General features: G+C 61.2%; 1 protein-coding gene across 4 annotated transcripts in view; it reads left to right on the top strand.

Moving 5' to 3' along the window:
• Positions 1-16,652, top strand: part of SLCO3A1 (solute carrier organic anion transporter family member 3A1) — a 199,454-nt gene extending 182,802 nt beyond the window's left edge. The window contains exons 8-11 of one of the 4 annotated variants that reach the window (XM_028502410.2): positions 2,975-3,150; positions 5,410-5,474; positions 8,250-8,492; positions 16,066-16,652. In XM_028502410.2, the coding sequence (XP_028358211.1) occupies positions 2,975-3,150; positions 5,410-5,474; positions 8,250-8,492; positions 16,066-16,148 (567 nt within the window). In that variant the 3' untranslated portion in view covers positions 16,149-16,652. Of the gene's footprint in view, positions 1-2,974; positions 3,151-5,409; positions 5,475-8,249; positions 9,628-15,143; positions 15,293-16,065 lie in introns of those variants that run through there. The other 3 variants (XM_036013120.1, XM_036013119.1, XM_028502409.2) reach the window with 3 other exon arrangements.
• Positions 16,653-16,881: the final 229 nt, after the last annotated feature.

Raw genomic sequence — 16,881 nt, 5'->3', positions numbered from 1 at the left:
TGATCCCGTGGGGGAACAGGAGGGTGTGCATGTTCTCGTGGCTTTTCCACGGCCTCTCGGCCTTGGGGCCTGTGGGTCGCCGGCAGGGCTCCTGGTGAACAAGGGTCTCCGAGGTCTGCCCCGGCAACAGCAGGTGGGTCGGGCTGACCAGGTGATGAAGGGTCGGAGCTACACAAAGGGGCAGTGATGAGTGACAGGGAGACCACTGAGGAACTTCGCTGCGTCACGACAGAGTTCCTAAGTGCCCGGAACACACGTTGTTGTCGCTCAGAGGACAGCGTCCCCATCTCCCGAGGCCGTGTCCTTGGCCCTGGGCTGTCCCGGGGAGTGGGGCGTCCCCACAGAGGGTGGGAGACGCCCGGGCACAGGCAGACAGGACCAGCTGGTGCCCGGCGTTCCCCAGAGACAGTCCCCTCTCCCCGGTGACCGGGTGCGTTTCAGAAAGGAAAACCAACCCAGGACTCCGGACGGCTGGGAGCTGGGAGCGGCTGTCCACTCTCCCAGGTTTCACATCAGGCTCTTGGGACAGGGAACGCTGCCCCCACCGCAGCTGTCCCCTTGGAAAAGGAACCTCTCAACCCAGAAACTAGTGTGTGTGTGTGTGTGTGCACGTGTGTGTGCGCGTGTGTGTGCGCGCGCGCGCGAGACCCATAGAAGTGGCGCAGCAGCACGGGATGTGAGGGGAAGCGCGAAGGGAAACCACTGTGTCTGGGAGCACTGCTGATGAGTGTGTGTGCTTGTACGAGCTGTCACAACGGCACGCTCCCCTTTCCCCGGCAGTGAAGGGAACCCCGGACTCCAGGGAGCCGCGGTTCTGTGTCTGTGGGTCTGTGGTCTCCGGCCTCGTGGTCATGGTGCAGGCTCGGCGTGGAGTGGGGGGGGGGGCTTTTCTCAGTGTAGACGGACGGCTGGGACTCGGGGACAGGCTTGGGGCGTTCAGTGGCTGTGCGGTGTTCCTCCCGCATTGGTTATGTTGTGAAGTTCTGGGCTTCTTAGTTTTGTAAAAATGTTATTTTTTTGAAAGTCAGAAAGTACAACAGGGAGGGTGTGGAAACTGTCCTTGGTACCACCTCTTCCCCCCACTCACCCACTTTTCGACGCACCGCTCTGCCCGGTAGGTGGACTCCTGCTGGGTTTTAACGCACCCGGCCTCACTGGTGCCTGTTGTCTGTGGAGGGGTCGTTGGTGGTGGTGGTGGCGTCCTGGAGTGTCCCTGCCGTGACGGTGCGTGAAGAGCGTCCCGCAGGGCCTCCCTCAGCTGCTGCAGTGCCGCGCCTCACGGTGCCCTCGCGTCACTGTGTGCCCGGCCAGTCCGCCGGCCTGCCGGACGAGTCCTTCCAGGTCTCAGGAGCCAGCCTCGCGTCGTCCTGGAGGACGCCCCGGGTTCCCGCGCCCGTGAGCCCGTTCCTCTCTGTGCACGTGCAGTGGTCCCCTGAGCATCCACACACTGTCCGGGGCACACTCACTTCCAGGAAAGCCTGGGCCTGCCACCCTGCATGTGGCGCCAGCAGGGCGTCCAGCCCTCCTGGGAGCAGGGCAACGGCTCCGCCCAGGCAATGGCCTGGTGGGGAGACACCCCCATGGAACTCGGGGCGGGGGGCGGGAGGCCAGCCGCTTTCCAGGTCGGGGGTGCTTAGAAACCAGCCTGGAGCCCGGTGCCCTCTCCGACTGGTCACCAGGACACGCAGCATCTCACATCTGGCAGGGCGGCCAGGGTCTCGCAGGGGCAGGGCCCGCGCCTTTCAGGGGACGACCCTAACCACCCCTGGGTGCTGTGAGAGGCACAAGGGCGTCTGCACTGGGCAGCCCATGCAGCACCCTCCACCCCAGCCCCTGAACGGAGCCTCCATGCAGGGCACAGTCCTGTAACAAGTGGCCCTGTTGGGGTGGGGGGGGCACATGCAGGGTTTTGGATATCCCGGCCAGCATCCCACGTAGCTTTGTGGGGTAGGGAAAGCCCATCTGTGTGTTCTGTGGGAGAAGAAAAGAGGGGAGCGGGACTTAAAGTGGAGTGCCCCTCCGGAGGATTCCCTCCCGAGGGTGCTCTGAACGTAGCAGCCCTGGAAGGAGGAGCAGTGAGTCAGTGATGTTTGTGTTCATCTTGCGGTCACTAAAGGCCCCTGCGCGGTTATCCCTGAACCTGACCTGGCTTGGCGCTCGCCGGCTCTGCCCTTCTCAGTGCCTGCTCCTGCCTTTGCCGCCAGAGATTCCCGGAGCGTGAGCGAGGAGGACCAGGCCTGGGGACGGGGCGGCGGGCAAGAGTCCAGGGAAGGCCCAGTGGAATGCAGTGGCTTTGCCTCCTCCTCTGTGAGCACATATTCGTCAGGGTGCCTCGCGCTGCAGCCTGCTCCGTGGCATCCGCTCGGAGCTCCCTGGCGTCTCTGAGCCCTCTTGGCTGTCTCTGCCTCTCATGGGGGTTCCCGTTAGCCCCCCCCCCTCTGAGCCCCACGACGGCAGCCCCCTCTCCCCTCCCCGAGCATGCCGTGTGCTCCACGGTGCCACACTGGGCACCAGACCAGCAGCAACGCGCAGGTTACCTGATTTACTTCTTTTAATACACTTCAGTGTAATTATAACTGCATGCAAGAGAGGACAAATTGGCAAGTAATTGCGGTGTTAATTTGGCAATGTTTTATCATATTGTGGAAGCGCAGTTTCCTTTGTAGCGGGGTGTGTGTGTGTGCGGTGGGGGCGGGGGGCCGGGGGAACGGATTTGTCTACCGAGCCGCTCACGGAGGGGTTCCTGAGCGGGGACATAAAATACAGAGGAGGCGGGAGAGGAGCTGTCCTCCCCAGAAACAGGCGTGTGTTTGCATGGGTTTGCAGCCTGTTTAAAGGTCTCTGGGTCATTCAGGCCTGATGCACGGGATGCGCCGGAACGTGTGATTGGGCCGTGAGAGCGCCCGCTGACCGGTGGGTTGGGGTTCAGGTGGTGGAGATGCCCCCAGTGACAGGGCTGGCTGCTGCCTTTCAGAATCTCACCGGCTGTGCGTGCCTCAGCGCCGGCCCGCCCGAGAACGCCACCGTGGTTTCCGGAAAGTGCCCCAGCCCCGGGTGCCAAGAGGCCTTCCTCATCTTCCTGTGCGTGATGTGTGTCTGCAGCATGATCGGGGCGATGGCACAGACGCCCTCGGTCATCATCCTCATCAGGTAAGCGGGGAAGGTCCCCAGGGGCCCGGGCCCGGCCTCGCGGTCCCTCCTGCCCGGCCCCCATGGGCGTCGGCCGCAGTCCTGGCGATCAGAACCTGAGGTGCCGCTCGAGGGCTTGGTGCAGCGTCCCTGGGCCGACAGGAGTCCGTGCATTGGAGAGGGGTGTCGGCCCGTGAGTGGAAAGCACGCCCAAGGGAGAAAGTCCACGTTCGTGTCCTCCGGGGGGTGGATTCTGCAGGTGATCTGGAGGAACCGGGGGCCCGTGTTGATTTCTGCAGAGGCGCAGTCAGAGTTAAGTGGAGATGGTGTTGGAGTAGCCAAGTCCCCGTGGCCAGCCCCCGTGTGGCCACTGAGTGGGCACGTGTTTCTCAGGTGTGAGTGTTTTTGAATCTGGGTCTGGGGGTGAGGTCGGTGGTCCTGCCCGTGGCATGGGGCCTGCCCAGACTGGCTCACGGAGGCAAACAGACGTCGGAGGGAGGTACCCCTCATTCGGTGGCTCCCTGTCTCTCAGGACCTGTGCTGGAGCCAGGTGAGGCGCTGCAGGTGTGAATTGGCGAGTCCTGGTCGGAGTCACTGGCACCTGTGCGGAGGCATCTAGTGTGAGGAGCCTAGCAGCGGGGTGCCCCGCCCCTGGTGTCCCTCTGAGCCAGTGTTTTCGCCAGACACACACACAGACCCTCCGTCCGTGGGGGGCAGTGGCCGGAGCAAACTGACTCCACCCCAGGGGCCGGAGCTGCGGGGGAACGAAGTGCTCGGAGATCACGGCCGTGGGCGTGGGCGCGTCACCGGCTGCTGGAGCTCGCAGGGTTCCCGGTGCTTGTTGGCAGTTCCTGGCGGGGAAGGGGGTTTCTAGGAGGCACTGAGTGTCACCTAGAAGGTCAGGTCGTTGGCGAAGCCTTGTGAGGCTGCAGAAGCGGTCGGTCGGGGCACGTAGCAGAGTGCCCCTCTGTGCACCCCGACGGGATGTGAACAGTGTGTTGTAGCGGCTCGCACGCAGTGCCCACGAGGCTGCGGCAGGAGTGTCTGCGGGGCTGCGGCAGGACTGGTGAGTCCGCACAGCGCTGGTGGCACGGGAGCGCCTGCGGTTCCTTTCCAAGAGCCACATGGCGTTGTGAGTCGGAAGTCATAGACGCGTTCAGGTTTTTGTGTGCGGTGACCCTGCCCTTTGCCACTGAGCTTCAGAGACGCGTCTCTGTGAGGAAAACTCAGTGCAGCCGGGGTTTATGACCATGTTCAGCGCCGTAGCAGAACCACCTGAGTGGGAGTGGAGTCAGAGGGTAGTTACCACCACTGCACACGGAAATGAGAAGTCTTCAGGACGTGCCGAGTGTTTCGGGAGTGAACTTCTGAATTGTGGCTGGAGGATGATTGTGTGTCACACCTGTGTGGGCAGCATGCGTCAGCTCTCCGGTGTGGGGTCACGGTGGCTGCGTGTGGCCCCGTCTTCCAGCAGGGGGCCAGCTAGAGCTCTGAGAGCCTCCCAGGATGTAGGCCAGCCCACCTGGAGCCTCTTGGGTGTCAGCGCCAGGCTCTCGTCACTTCTGCATGGACGGCTTCGGTGGTGCTGGTTCCCTGTGGACAGGTGGGGCGACGGGGACTCCGAGGGGGCTGCCCAGTGTTCGTGGGGTCGCTCATTGAGTGGGTTGTGGGGTCCGGCTCGGTCCCTGGCCTTGACTGGAAGTTGGAGTAATAGGCCTGGACGCCCGTGTCTGTGCAGCTCGGTCTGAGGATCAGTTTGGGAGCACGTGTGGGGAGATGGGGGTCCATTCAGTGAGGACCTGGGGCCATGTGCAGGCGCCTGTGCAGCGTGAGGAACTGGGAGTGGGTGTGGGTGGGTCCTGTTGCCAGTGGCCCAGCCGGGGTGCCCCGTTGTGCGGGGCTGGCGATGTGGCCGAGTGGCCCGAGCTCAGCAGAGGGGTTCATGGCGTGGGCCTGTGTGTGGGGCCTCAGGGGGTGGCCTTCCCCCGAGGTTTCCCCTCACAGGTGGGACGTGGTCACGTAGGATGCGACCCTGTCCTGGCCCAGACAAGGTGTGTGGACCAGGTAGACACTGTGCGCCCAGAATGGCCGGAGGGGCTGCAGTGACGAAACACTTGTGTTGTCACGTGTTGCCACTGCAGGTCCTGCCGCTGTCGAGACCCGAGGCCGGGGGGCAAGCGGGCGGGAACAGCTGGTGACGTGGAGCAGTGAGGGGCCTGGGTGTGTGCGTTGCAGTGCAGCGGTGAGCCTGTGCGTTCTGCTCTGTTTGTGTGCACGCAGGACGGTGAGCCCCGAGCTGAAGTCGTACGCCCTGGGAGTGCTGTTTCTGCTCCTCCGTCTGTTAGGTAAGCATCGTGTGTGTGTGTGTGTGGCCTCAGTGATCCGGTGGATGCAAAGGACCAGGTGAGTGGGGGTCAGTGGTGCCGTGCGGTTGTTGGTCTTTGTGTTGTACGGCGTCGAAGAGCAGAAACCTGAGGCCTGCTCCACTGCACTCGGCCCCCTGAGGCAGCCTGGGTGGAAAGGGTGCTGAGGGTTTGCACCTGCAGCCGAGGGGGGCTGCCCCGTGGGGTTGTGGGACGGAGCAGTGGGCCTTCCCCGCTCTGGAGCCGGCAAGTCTTTGTGGGGAGACGAAGTCTGGGTGATGGCCCCAGAAGGAGAGCGGGGCGACCTCGGGGGTGGCGTGGTGAGGCAGGCGCGATGGGTGGCCTGTACGGCTGTGCCGACGTACACATACGTACGTACGTCAGGACGACAGGCCATGGCGCTGCCCCCCACCCCCGGGGCCACTCCGGCGCAACGGCCCCGCACCCACGGGGCCCCCATCGCACCTGCCCTGTCCCACCTAGCGCCAAGGTCGCCCTGCTCTTCTTCTGGGGGCCATCACCTCCTTTGTTGAGGCCAAGATCAGGGGAGGCCGCCTCTGCTTTCCGCAGTACGGCAGTGATGCCCTGCACCGCGTGTGCAGTGGTCCCTCCACGGGGAAGGGGCCCTAGCCCAGGCCCGTGTTTGCACAGCCCAGATAATACTCCCCCTCCACCGGACGGAGCCACGGACGAGCACACAGACTGACTACACTCACTGGGGACGTGTGTATCACCGTGTGTGCACAAGGACCCCCAAATAATACCTATTATCTGGATGTCCAACACCAAGGACTCCATTCCATCCACTCCAGTCCAGAACCCCCATTGCTTTTCCGCTCCCCTTGACGATTCCGGCCAGAGGGGCTCGGGGGAAGAGGTGTGCAGTGGGCTCCATAGGCACATGACTGCACCCGTCGGGGAGACTGTTTGTTAGAAAACTACACACGAAAATGGTATCAGTTCTTCTCCTTGAGTACTGAGGTTATGCAATCCCATGTAGTTATCTTCACGATGACACGAGATGAATTCCCACTCCATTCATGGCTACGTGAAAGAAGAAACTATTCCACCCTCAGATCCTTGCCTCACCAATGACCCGGGGATGTGGCGCACACCTGGTCTAGGCCCCCCTCCCGTCCCTCCTCTGCCTACGGCAAGCCATCGCCCATCAATGACCATTCACTCCTGCTCCGCCCAGGACACTTGAATGACACCTAGTTCTGACTGACTTCTATGTGTTGGACATAGACATGTGCCAAGAGTCACCATACCCAGTTAGGACCAGCTCAGCAACCACTGAATGCACCTGGGCCTCCCGGACAATGTGTCACTTTCCTCTTATCGTGGGAAAGATAACATGGATGTGAGTCGTGATGCCCCCTCCTCACCCTCACCCTGATGTGGGTTGATGGCCACAGACGACTCTAACACCTGGTAGCAAGGACAGGACTCTCTCTCAGATATGAAAAAGAGGACAACATTCCACGAAAGTCATTCCACCGATACACTTGTACTGAGCACTGCAGGCATTCCAAGCTTCCCAGACCCCACACGCGTGCGTGAGCACAGCCCTGCTCTCCGGCACCCTCTGGCATGCTGGCCAGGGTCCCCCGCCCTCCCGCAAGCACAGAGCTCCTGCAGAAACCCCCACACACCTACAAAGACACATGGAAATTACAACTCGTTAGCATGCACCATCATTCTCACGCAACATGAAAGCCACTGCAGGGCATGACTGACTACCCACTTCGTGACAATTTCAGGACACAACTGAACATTACGGAGCACGTGTAAGGTGACAGTATTAGGACCGCTGTATGTTGCTTTAAGGCTTTTCATCAGCTCAAGGTCTGCGGCCACAGATCCCTTGTTGGTTCTCCCTAGTACTTTCTTGCAACCTCTGCACCCCACACACACAGCAAGAGGAGTTTGGATGCTGGGGTCCGCAAGAGCCGCAGGCAGAGGAGAGAAACCCCAGGCAAGTCCACAGAACAGTGCGAGGCTGCTGGGGAGGCCTCTCCCCACAGAGCCCGCCGCAGCACCCCCTCAGAACAGACTCAGTCTCCCCAGGCTGCCTGGCGTGCCCTACCGTGAGGGGTTCGCATGTCCCCAGCTCACAAGGGAACCCTTCCGTCCTCTGCTACAACCTGCAGACGAAAAGTTGTCAGCACACGTGCTGGGCTTTTCTCCTGAACTCCGCCCACGCAGACTCCTCGAGCGACAGGCGCACACAGACCACAGCTGCCAGGCGTGGTGGACTCGGCTCCGAGGCTGCTCCCTGCTCCGGGCCCTCTCCCTGAAAGGCGCACACAGCCCTGGGAGCCCCACGAGAAGCCATCCCCCACGGAGCACGGTGTCCCCCGTGAGCGACACCACCTCTCCCTTCAGGGAGACCCCTCTTCCTTTCTGGGTTGTCAGTTGCCAATAAGGGCGATTAACCGCTGTCCTTGGTCCCACGCTCCGCTTACCGTGCTCCGGGCAGCGCTCCAGGTGCCTCCCACGCACCCATCTCGTCCCTGTCCCGGTGCTGGGTCCCGGGGCTGCTGCGGAGGAAGCTAAAGAGCCAAGGGGCTTGAGCGCCTTGCCCAGGTGGCCGCGGCAGGTAGAGGGCGGGCCTAGGACTGGGACTCGGGCATTCGTCTCCCAACAGGGTCCTTGCACCGGCGTGCCGCGGCACAGCCACCCGAGACACCGTCCACCTGGGCGGCAAACCGCCCCCGGAGCCGGACCCCAACTGTTCCTTCCCCCTCCCTGCAGGCTTCATCCCCCCTCCCCTCATCTTCGGGGCCGGCATCGACTCCACCTGCCTGTTCTGGAGCACCTTCTGCGGGGAGCGGGGCGCCTGTGCGCTCTACGACAACGTGGCCTACCGCCACCTGTACGTCAGCATCGCCATCACGCTCAAGGCCTTCGCCTTCGTGCTCTACACCACCACGTGGCAGTGCCTGCGGAAAAACTATACACGCTACATCAAAACCCACGAGGGCGGGCTGAGCACCAGTGAGTTCTTTGCCTCTACTCTGACCCTAGACAATCCGGGGAGGGACCCTGTGCCCGCCAACCAGACGCATAGGACAAAGTTTATCTATAACCTGGAAGACCATGAGTGGTGTGAGAACATGGAGTCCGTTCTATAGGGGCTCGCGGAGGGCTGGACTCTGTGCAGTGATCAAAGGGTCATTTTTCCTACGAAAACACAAAAGGGTTCCAAAAAACAGCTCAGCACACACACACACACACACACGCACGCCGCCGCCGCCCACACCACCTTGTCTCCGAATCAGAGCCAGGCGGGACTCGCAGGGGCGCGTGGGACCGCGTCTCTGACGCCAGCGCACGGTGTTCCGGGACGCTGACAGCCGCGAGCGACGGGCACTGCCAAATTCAGGGCACAATGGCGGCCGGCTCGGAGGACAGACATTCCTGCATACACACACACGGCATACACAGCAAAACAAGACACATTTTTAAAGAAAGTCTACTAAAAAACACGTTGACAACATTGCCAGGATGAGCACTAGTGACGCGCCCTGGGACGGCCCCTCCCGTGGGGTGGGCGGCGCCCGGTCGGTCAGAGGGGTGCAGCCCGCTCCTCTGGGGCCTCCGCAATACGGGCCACCCTGCGGCGGCCCACCCGGCCGCGGGCGGGTCAGGGCCCAGACTTCTCAGCGATGCCAGCGGCGATCCGCGCTGCGGGCGGTAACAGCCGACTCTCACCAGCTCCGTTTCCGTGTTCGAGACTGAGGGGAGCAGGGCGTGGGGGGCCAGCACCTCACCTCCCCCCGAAGCAGCTCCCCGGGTGGGCGCCCCGCCCCCAGCCCCGCAGAGGGACCTCAGGAAGCAGCGGGCCTCACCTGGCTATGACGGACTTCACTCAGAGCCGGTGACACCCAGCACAGTCCCAAGTCATGTGCTTACATTTGCCAAACATTTTGCCATTTTTTAAAAAACAATTCCGTGCATATGAATTTCCACCTGTTCCATGTATAACCCTCTCGTGCTATTTTTAACGACCTCTGAAATCTGTTACCCTCAGTCACTCACACTTCTCTAGGCCGAGTTTACTATGCTGGTTGCTTTTCCTTTTTTCCTTTTTTAATGCACCAAAATACAATGTGATTCAAGGGATGAAATTCATCTATTGTTTTTTATTATCTCACCTTTAGTTGGATATATATACAATGTGTTCCAAACAAAATACTTGAAACCAAGAGGGGGTGTGCAGCCTGCCTTTTAAAAGCCGCACGTTTGAGACAAAGGGAGGGGCACGGGAGGTTGCCCACACCTGCCTCCTGGCCCTGCTCCCCAGGGACACCGTCACAGGCCCTGTTCCACTCCCGTGCCGGCTTTCCATGGGCTTTCTCTGCCGTGGGTGGGGTGCATGCTGTGCTCCCAGGTTGGGGGGCGGGGGACAGACAGGCCCACAGGCTCGGGAACGCTACAGCACCTGCAGTGTCTAAGTCGTCCATGAGGCTGTCAGGGCTGATCTGCAGCTGAGAGACATGTGTGTGTGTGTGTGTGTGTGTGCTCACACGTGCTGAAAGTAGGTGAGGGAACCTCCGAGAGCAGACCTGTCGCTGTCTGGGGTGAGCACGACAGGAACCACGGCTGGCGGCCTGCAGACGCGGCCTTCCAAGGCCGTTCAAGAAGAGGCAGGGCCTACGTGAGCACGCTTGCACTCACGGCCCGTTGACTCACCCACTGTGCGTCCTCGGTGACCTTGGCCAGACTGCCCGTGACCCTGGCAAGGACCTCAAGGGTGGTTTGGTTGGTTTGCTCTTCTGCCTCAGGTCCGTAGTTGCTGTCACTGCGAAGGCAAGAAAAAAGAATTTAAAAAGTTGGGAGAAAGGGTGTTGTGCCAAACTTTTAAAAGCACTGCAAAAGGGGTGGTTTGAGGGACAGCCCCCAAGTCCAGATGGCGCCCCCAAGGAAGGACACAGCTGCCACCTTGGTGCAGGGTCCCCGGGTCAGTGGCCTGGGATGGGAGGCCCCCCCCAGTGCCTCTCCGCAGCGTCAGCCTGCGCTTGTTCATGGAGAACGGGACGCTGGTCAGTGCGTGCACCAGTGAAAGGTTGGACTGCCCTCCCGCTGACGCCCGAACTGTGTGTGGGGTCCGTCAGCACAGGCTGGGAGCATGTGCCATGTTGCACAACACACCACGAGCTGCCCCTGCCCTCCCCCCAGACTCACAGACGGCCCGTGACCTAGTGTTGCACGCAGCGACTTGGCATGAAAAAAAATTTGTTTCTGAAAACTACTTGCATTTACCCCCCCCCCCCCCCCGAAGAGTTTCGATGGATACCAGTGAGACGTTAGGATGACAAAGGAGAACACCTCCGGGGCCCAGTGTCACCAACAGCTGGGCAGGCACGTGCAGCCCCCGTGGCGAGAGGGCTCTGAGTGTGCTGTGTCCCCTCCAGCGTGTTCACTCCTCTCACACCCTGCACAGCGGCAGACTCAGTGCAGGTCAGATTTTCTTTTCGTGCTGCAGAGAGCCGCTGTACACACGGTGCCAGGTGCAGCCCCTTGCTTATTGGCCCGGTGCTGACCGGCACTTTGAGTAAACAGATGTCCAGGTAGGCTCTCCCCGTTGACCTCACGGAAAACCAGCCCAAGGGACACGGCCCACCTAGAAAGGGAGCAAGAAGGCCTCCCCGGCTGCTGCGACCTCCTCCAGCACCCGCCCTGAGCCCGCCCGCCCGGGGTCTCCCTCTGCCACAGCTTCCCACAGGTTTGTCTAGCCCCTGACTGGGGGCCGAGGGGTTTTCCCACGACCTGGTTCCCGCACACCAAGTACACGCACTGTGTACGAGTCTCTCTCGGGAGGACGTGCTTTGCCATCTTCCTTCAGCCCAGGCCGCGCACTTGTCGGGGGGTGACGGGCAGCTTTGCTCCCTGCCTCTCGCCTTAATGTAGCAAAGCCGCAAAGCTCCTGGGGACCCTGCCACCCCACCGGCAGGCCACCGCACGCGGGCTTCCCCCGCAGCCACTGAAGGCCCAGGAGAGGCCTCCTCTCTCGGCCCCTAAGGAGACACGCTGGTGGAGCTGAACAGGCAACGCAGTCAGGGAGAACCAGGAGCTTCTCAGCCAGCCGTTAGCAGGCTTCCTCTGGCTTCTGAGCCGAAAGGCAGGAATGTGCCACTTCCTCACCCCTTCCGGAGCGAGAGTTCCCTCCAGAGGTGGTTTCTAAGGTGGCATTCCCCGCACCCACACCCCCGATTCCACCTCCCTGTCTCCAGCGGGGCCCCAGAGCTTCCCCTCCCTTGTGCACAGCCCCACTTCCCGCAGGCACGCCGGGTCGCCCGACTGCGGCCCCGGGAGGACAGCCACACCACCCCCGGAGGCCTGTCCCGGGGAAGAGATTCCACTGCGGTGGCTCACAGGTGACCATTCCCGCTCCAGGGCAGGCCCGCCTGCCAGGCAGTCTGAGACTCCACGAGAGGCCGGTTCTCTGGCTCAGGTTCTGAAAGTGTGGTTCCTCCCCCGAGACCTGAGTTCTGGGCACTCACGGCCCAGGTCTCCCGAGAGCTCTCCTCCACTGCGCTCCGCGGCACAGGCCGACTGTGGGGTCAGAGCAGCGGATCAGGAACCTGAGGGCCGAGGGAGGAGGCCGCACCCAGCTCCTGCCCCAGGGAGGCGGAACAGTGCTGTTTCCCGTCATCTGTGTATCGGGTCTAGTTGGGTCTCGACGCGGGCAGAAACCCAAGCAGGCCCGGTTTCAGTGCAGCCGACAGTGGCTGCTGCTTGCACCCAAGGGCCCACCGGACCGCAGCAGGGTCTCCTGCAGCCGTGCCCTGGGTTAGGCTCCGGGTTAGCACACAGACACCTACGGGCTGCCGTGTTTCCCGAGCGAGGGGCTGCTGACACTGAGTTCCACCTAGAACACTAGTTTGGGACCTGCGTATTGACCGTGTCCTCCTCCTCTCTGCCCTTCTCGGTCATTATACTCCCTCCCCCGCCCCCACTCAGTCCAGAGTCCTGAGTTCTGAGCAGCCCCCGAGTGCAGCCCCTGGCCCCCGGCCCCCGGCGAGGCGGGACGGCCTGTCTGCGGGAACAGGCAGAGCAGATTCTTCCATGCACGCACCTGTCGCCCAGCACGGCCCGGGCACCCGCTGTCCGCACACAGCTCCCCACGCACCCCCGTGCTCACACTGCTGGGTGACCTCAGAGTGCTGGGGCGTTGCAGCAGGCAGGACAAGTGAAAACACCCAACACAGAAACTCAGAAAAGCCCAGATCCTCCTGTACCTCAGAAATCTGACCCCGTGGAGATGGGGGCAGGACGCACCCCTCGGAGAGCACCCGCTGAGCAGCACCTGTGCAGGGCTAGTATCACTGGGGCACACTGTGTGAGCGTCACGCTTTCTAAGTGTGTGTGCTGCGTGCTCCTGTGTGAAAGGCTGGCTGCGTGCCAGGCCCCGGACCAGATACAAAGGTAGAGAAAACCAGAACCGTGGTTCTGTCCTCCAGGATGTCACAGCTCAGTGAGCTGCACAGACCCGCACACAAAGGCAGCCGAGTAACAATACGAAGAGCCCGGTCTGGGTGTCCGTGTGGGCGCAGGGAGGGCTGATGCACAGCGGTGGTACGTGCTGGCTCGCGACCTGGAGGCTCACAGAGGCCCACGGAGGCCCAGGGGGAGGGCTGGTCGAGGAACCAGAAGCAAAGCACCCGAACCAGAAGGGAGCCTGCCCCCCTGTGGGGCCACCAGAGCGAGTTCCAGGACAAGGGCTCTGACAGCCGTGCTGTTGCACCGGGGCCAGACAGTGGCCTTAGGCAAGGTGCACATGAGCGACAGCGGAATCCACGAAGGCGCTGGCCGGGTTTGGCCGAGGGCCGCAGAGGGCTGGCCGCTCTGCTGAGCACAGGCGCAGAGTGGGGGCTCTGGCAGCCCAGCTCTTGTGTTGGCAGTGTCCTTTAGCTAGCTGACCATCGACCCGGACATTCCTGACTGTGCCGGGAGGGAGTCTAGTTCAGGTGCCCCACCTTCCGACAACGAGGTAAGTGGTCCGTTCTTCTCCGGACGGGCCGCCCCTGCAGTGGTGGGGACGGGCATGCAAGGGAAGATGTGGAAAGCAGAGAGAGGGGGGCCGCACACAGGCCCTGGGGACTGTTTCACACCCCTGCCCCCTTCCCACCGGCACGGAACGCGGCGCAATGAAACTAACACACACACACCAGGCGGAGTAACTGGTAAACACTAATAAAAACTAATAACAGTTGCTAACATTTTTCAAGCGCTTACTATAAATCAGCTTATTCCCTATATTAATTCAGTCCATCTCAGTAGCCCCACAAGTCAGGGACTGCTACAGCCTTCGCTTGGTGAGAGAACAGGAGGCTTGAGAAGCTTCCGGAATTGGCTCAAGGTCACAGGGCAGAGGGAGGATTCAAACCAGCTCGAGGAACCCAAAGCCCACGTCCTCCGTGCCATGAGTACTCCCTCCCTCCTCAGCAAGATTCAGGGACTCCTCCCCACCCGGGACCGCTGGCTCGAGTGGGGGCCGGGGCTCCGCACGCTCTGCCGGGCCCCCAGTGTGACAACCGGGACCCCGCAACAGCTGTGTTCCGGGACGGCCTTCCTCCTTGGGTTACTGCTGCTCTCGACCGCAGAGCCCGGCAGCCTGTTTGCACGGGGCGTGCTCCGGGAGGCAGACGGGTGAGAGGAGGACACAGGGGTTTCTCTGCCCTGACACACCCTGAAACACGGGGCTCGGCCCTGGCCCGGGGCCTTCCGACACCCCGACGCTGGTCCCTGGCGCAGTGTCTTTATTATCAGCTGCTAGGATTTCACACGCCGTTTCTAGACATTTCCATTTCTGCATTAATGGTTCGGGCTAGCAATCAGTAGTTGATGATTACCTTATGGAGGAAATGTTCGGAATTTATGCTAAAACGGTCATGTTCTTCCATGAGCAAACGGAACAACACAGTAAATTCTCTGGAGGTTTAATATTCCGTAGGTTGAGATTTTTACCATCCCATTAAATCCCCTGAAATTATGTTTCTCTTAAATTCATGCGAACTTAATGGAAGATAGCTCTCGTGAAGATGTATTTGTCAACACCATTTGATTTCAGAAGCTCAGGTCATAAAAGGAATCGGAGGCGCGCAGTGTAGGGAGCTCCAGTACAAGAGAAACCCCACACAAGGGGAGCTCTAAGCCCGGAGGGAAGGGGCCGGGACTCAAGTTCACGCAGAGCCTGCAACCCGTGTGCCAGGTGCCACAGGGAAGCAGCTTCCTCACCCCAGCCCTGCAAGGTAGGTATGTTTCTCTCCCACTCTACAGGTCGGAAAACCAAGGCTCAGTCGACCCAAGCTTCCCAAGGTCACGCAGCTAGTTAGAAAGTCCCCAAGAGCCAATGCCAGTTCTGCCTGACTCCTGCACCGGTGCCCTTTCTGCCCTGCCACTGGCCCCCACAGTGGGGACACAGAGCTGCCTTCTTAGGAGCTTCGATGAGGCCAGCGGCGCACCTCCTACTGGGAAAACCCACAGGGAAGTCCGTATAGAAAAAGGAACCCAGAGGCAAGGGGAAAACCTCAGCCAAATTGTGCCTACAGGCGCAGGAATCTAAAATAAGGAGAACTTTTTGTGCTTTAGAAATGACATCAGAGACACTTAAAATGACTCCTTATTTCTCCTGACAGCCAGCGGGGAATCCCCCACCCCGTTCATTCCATGCACAGGGACCAGGCCACACTCCCTCGCTTCTGCCCCAGCCGCCCCCACAGCCCTCCCCTAAGACTTGGGCAGAACCCCGAGACCACGAGAACCTGAGCTTGTGAGGTGCAGGAAGGGCTGCTTCTACAGGCCACATCTCAGCCACCAGATCCCAAGGACAGCGGCGGCATGCCCACGGTCACCTTGTGCCCCGCGGGGTCAGAGTCTAAGGAGCACACGTAAATGAGCGGGGCCACCCTGGGGCCGCCTGGGCCCCGCCATGCCCACCACCCTCGCCGAGACCTGCACGGCCTGTCAGTCGTCCCAGGGCCAGCTGGGTCCCTAATGCCTTTCAAACGAAGCCACAGTGTCCCTCTCGGATGTGTGGCATGGGCGCACAGCCTCACCCCAAAGAGGAGGTGCTCCCCCTCGGCCCACGGTGGGCGCCTGTGGCGGAACAGCCACCACCCGGGCCCGCAGGGCCCAAGGAGAGCGCCTGACGCTGGGACACCGGCGGTTTTCCCTGGCACTTGGCTGCCTCTCAGTAGAAATTGCAGTGACACTTAGACTCTCAGACAGAACAAAAGGCCCGTCATTGGCGACTGAGCCGGTGGTGACCAGGGCACATCTGACTCATCCCCATGGAAGACATCCGTGTGAGTGTTGCACAGACACCTCAATAAACACACTTCTCGGGGAGACACGGCCTTCCAGAAGGCCCCTGGGCTGGAAATCTGCTTCCTTGGGGTTGCACAGAGCGAAACCCAGCACTGTGTTGCCATGGCTTCCTGTTCTGGTCCATCCCACTGCAAAGCCACAGGGCTATGGTATAGGCCTTTACAAAAGCAGGAAAACCGGAAAAGACCGACCTCTCTTTTCTCCTCTTGGCTCTTCTTCCCTCCTCCCCCTTTAGGCACAGAGTACCAGGACATTGACACTGAGAAAGCCTGTCCCGGGTCCCATTCACCTTCCGAAGACTCCTTTGTGCGAAGCTGAGGGCCCGGCCCTCGCCCTCCTGCAGACGGCGGCCCATCGGCACCCGCAGACCTCGAGGGCGACTTAGCGCACTCGGCCCAAGAACCCGAGGCCCCCGAGGGAGTCACCCAGCCCGAGTGCAGTCCTTTGGGGTGGCTGTGATCCGGAGGCCCCCACCCCAGCACTTTCCCGGGCCACTAAAGCGGAGTAGTGCCCTGGCCCGCAGCTCCCTCCTGCCCAGCCCGCCCTCGGCGCCCGGGCAGAGGACTTGCTGGTGCGCCTCTGACCCAGGCCTCTCCCACGGCTCCTCCCAAACCCACCAAGGCTTGACGTCGACAGGAGGGGGACAAAAGTCACCCTGTTTCACAGACGGGAGGGCGGGAAGCACACGCTCAATAGATTCTGAGCGTGTCACTCTGTATTTTTGCAGCTTCTATTTTCTAGATGAGCCGTTTAGAGACACGTGATGTAAAGTACATATTATATGATGGCTGAAAATTATATTAAAGGCACTATTTTAATTCTCCTGTCGTACTCTGTAATCTCTATCATCTTTCTTTCTCTCGGTGTCTTTGGGTATGACGATTCTTCAGGAGCGTGTTTCTGGCTGTGTGTGCTCCATGCCCGTGGCCTTGGAATTGTTCCAGAGAGCACGGGCCCTGCAGTGAGAACAGACCCGGGCTCGACTCCACACCCGGCACTGCCGGGCCGCGGTGCTGAGTGAGCAAGCGAGGGGTCCGACTGCTCTGAGCCC

The sequence above is a fragment of the Phyllostomus discolor genome, chromosome 12 (assembly GCF_004126475.2).
Source record: "Phyllostomus discolor isolate MPI-MPIP mPhyDis1 chromosome 12, mPhyDis1.pri.v3, whole genome shotgun sequence".
Lineage (NCBI taxonomy): Eukaryota > Metazoa > Chordata > Mammalia > Chiroptera > Phyllostomidae > Phyllostomus > Phyllostomus discolor.
This window is presented reverse-complemented; position numbering and strand designations above follow the sequence as displayed.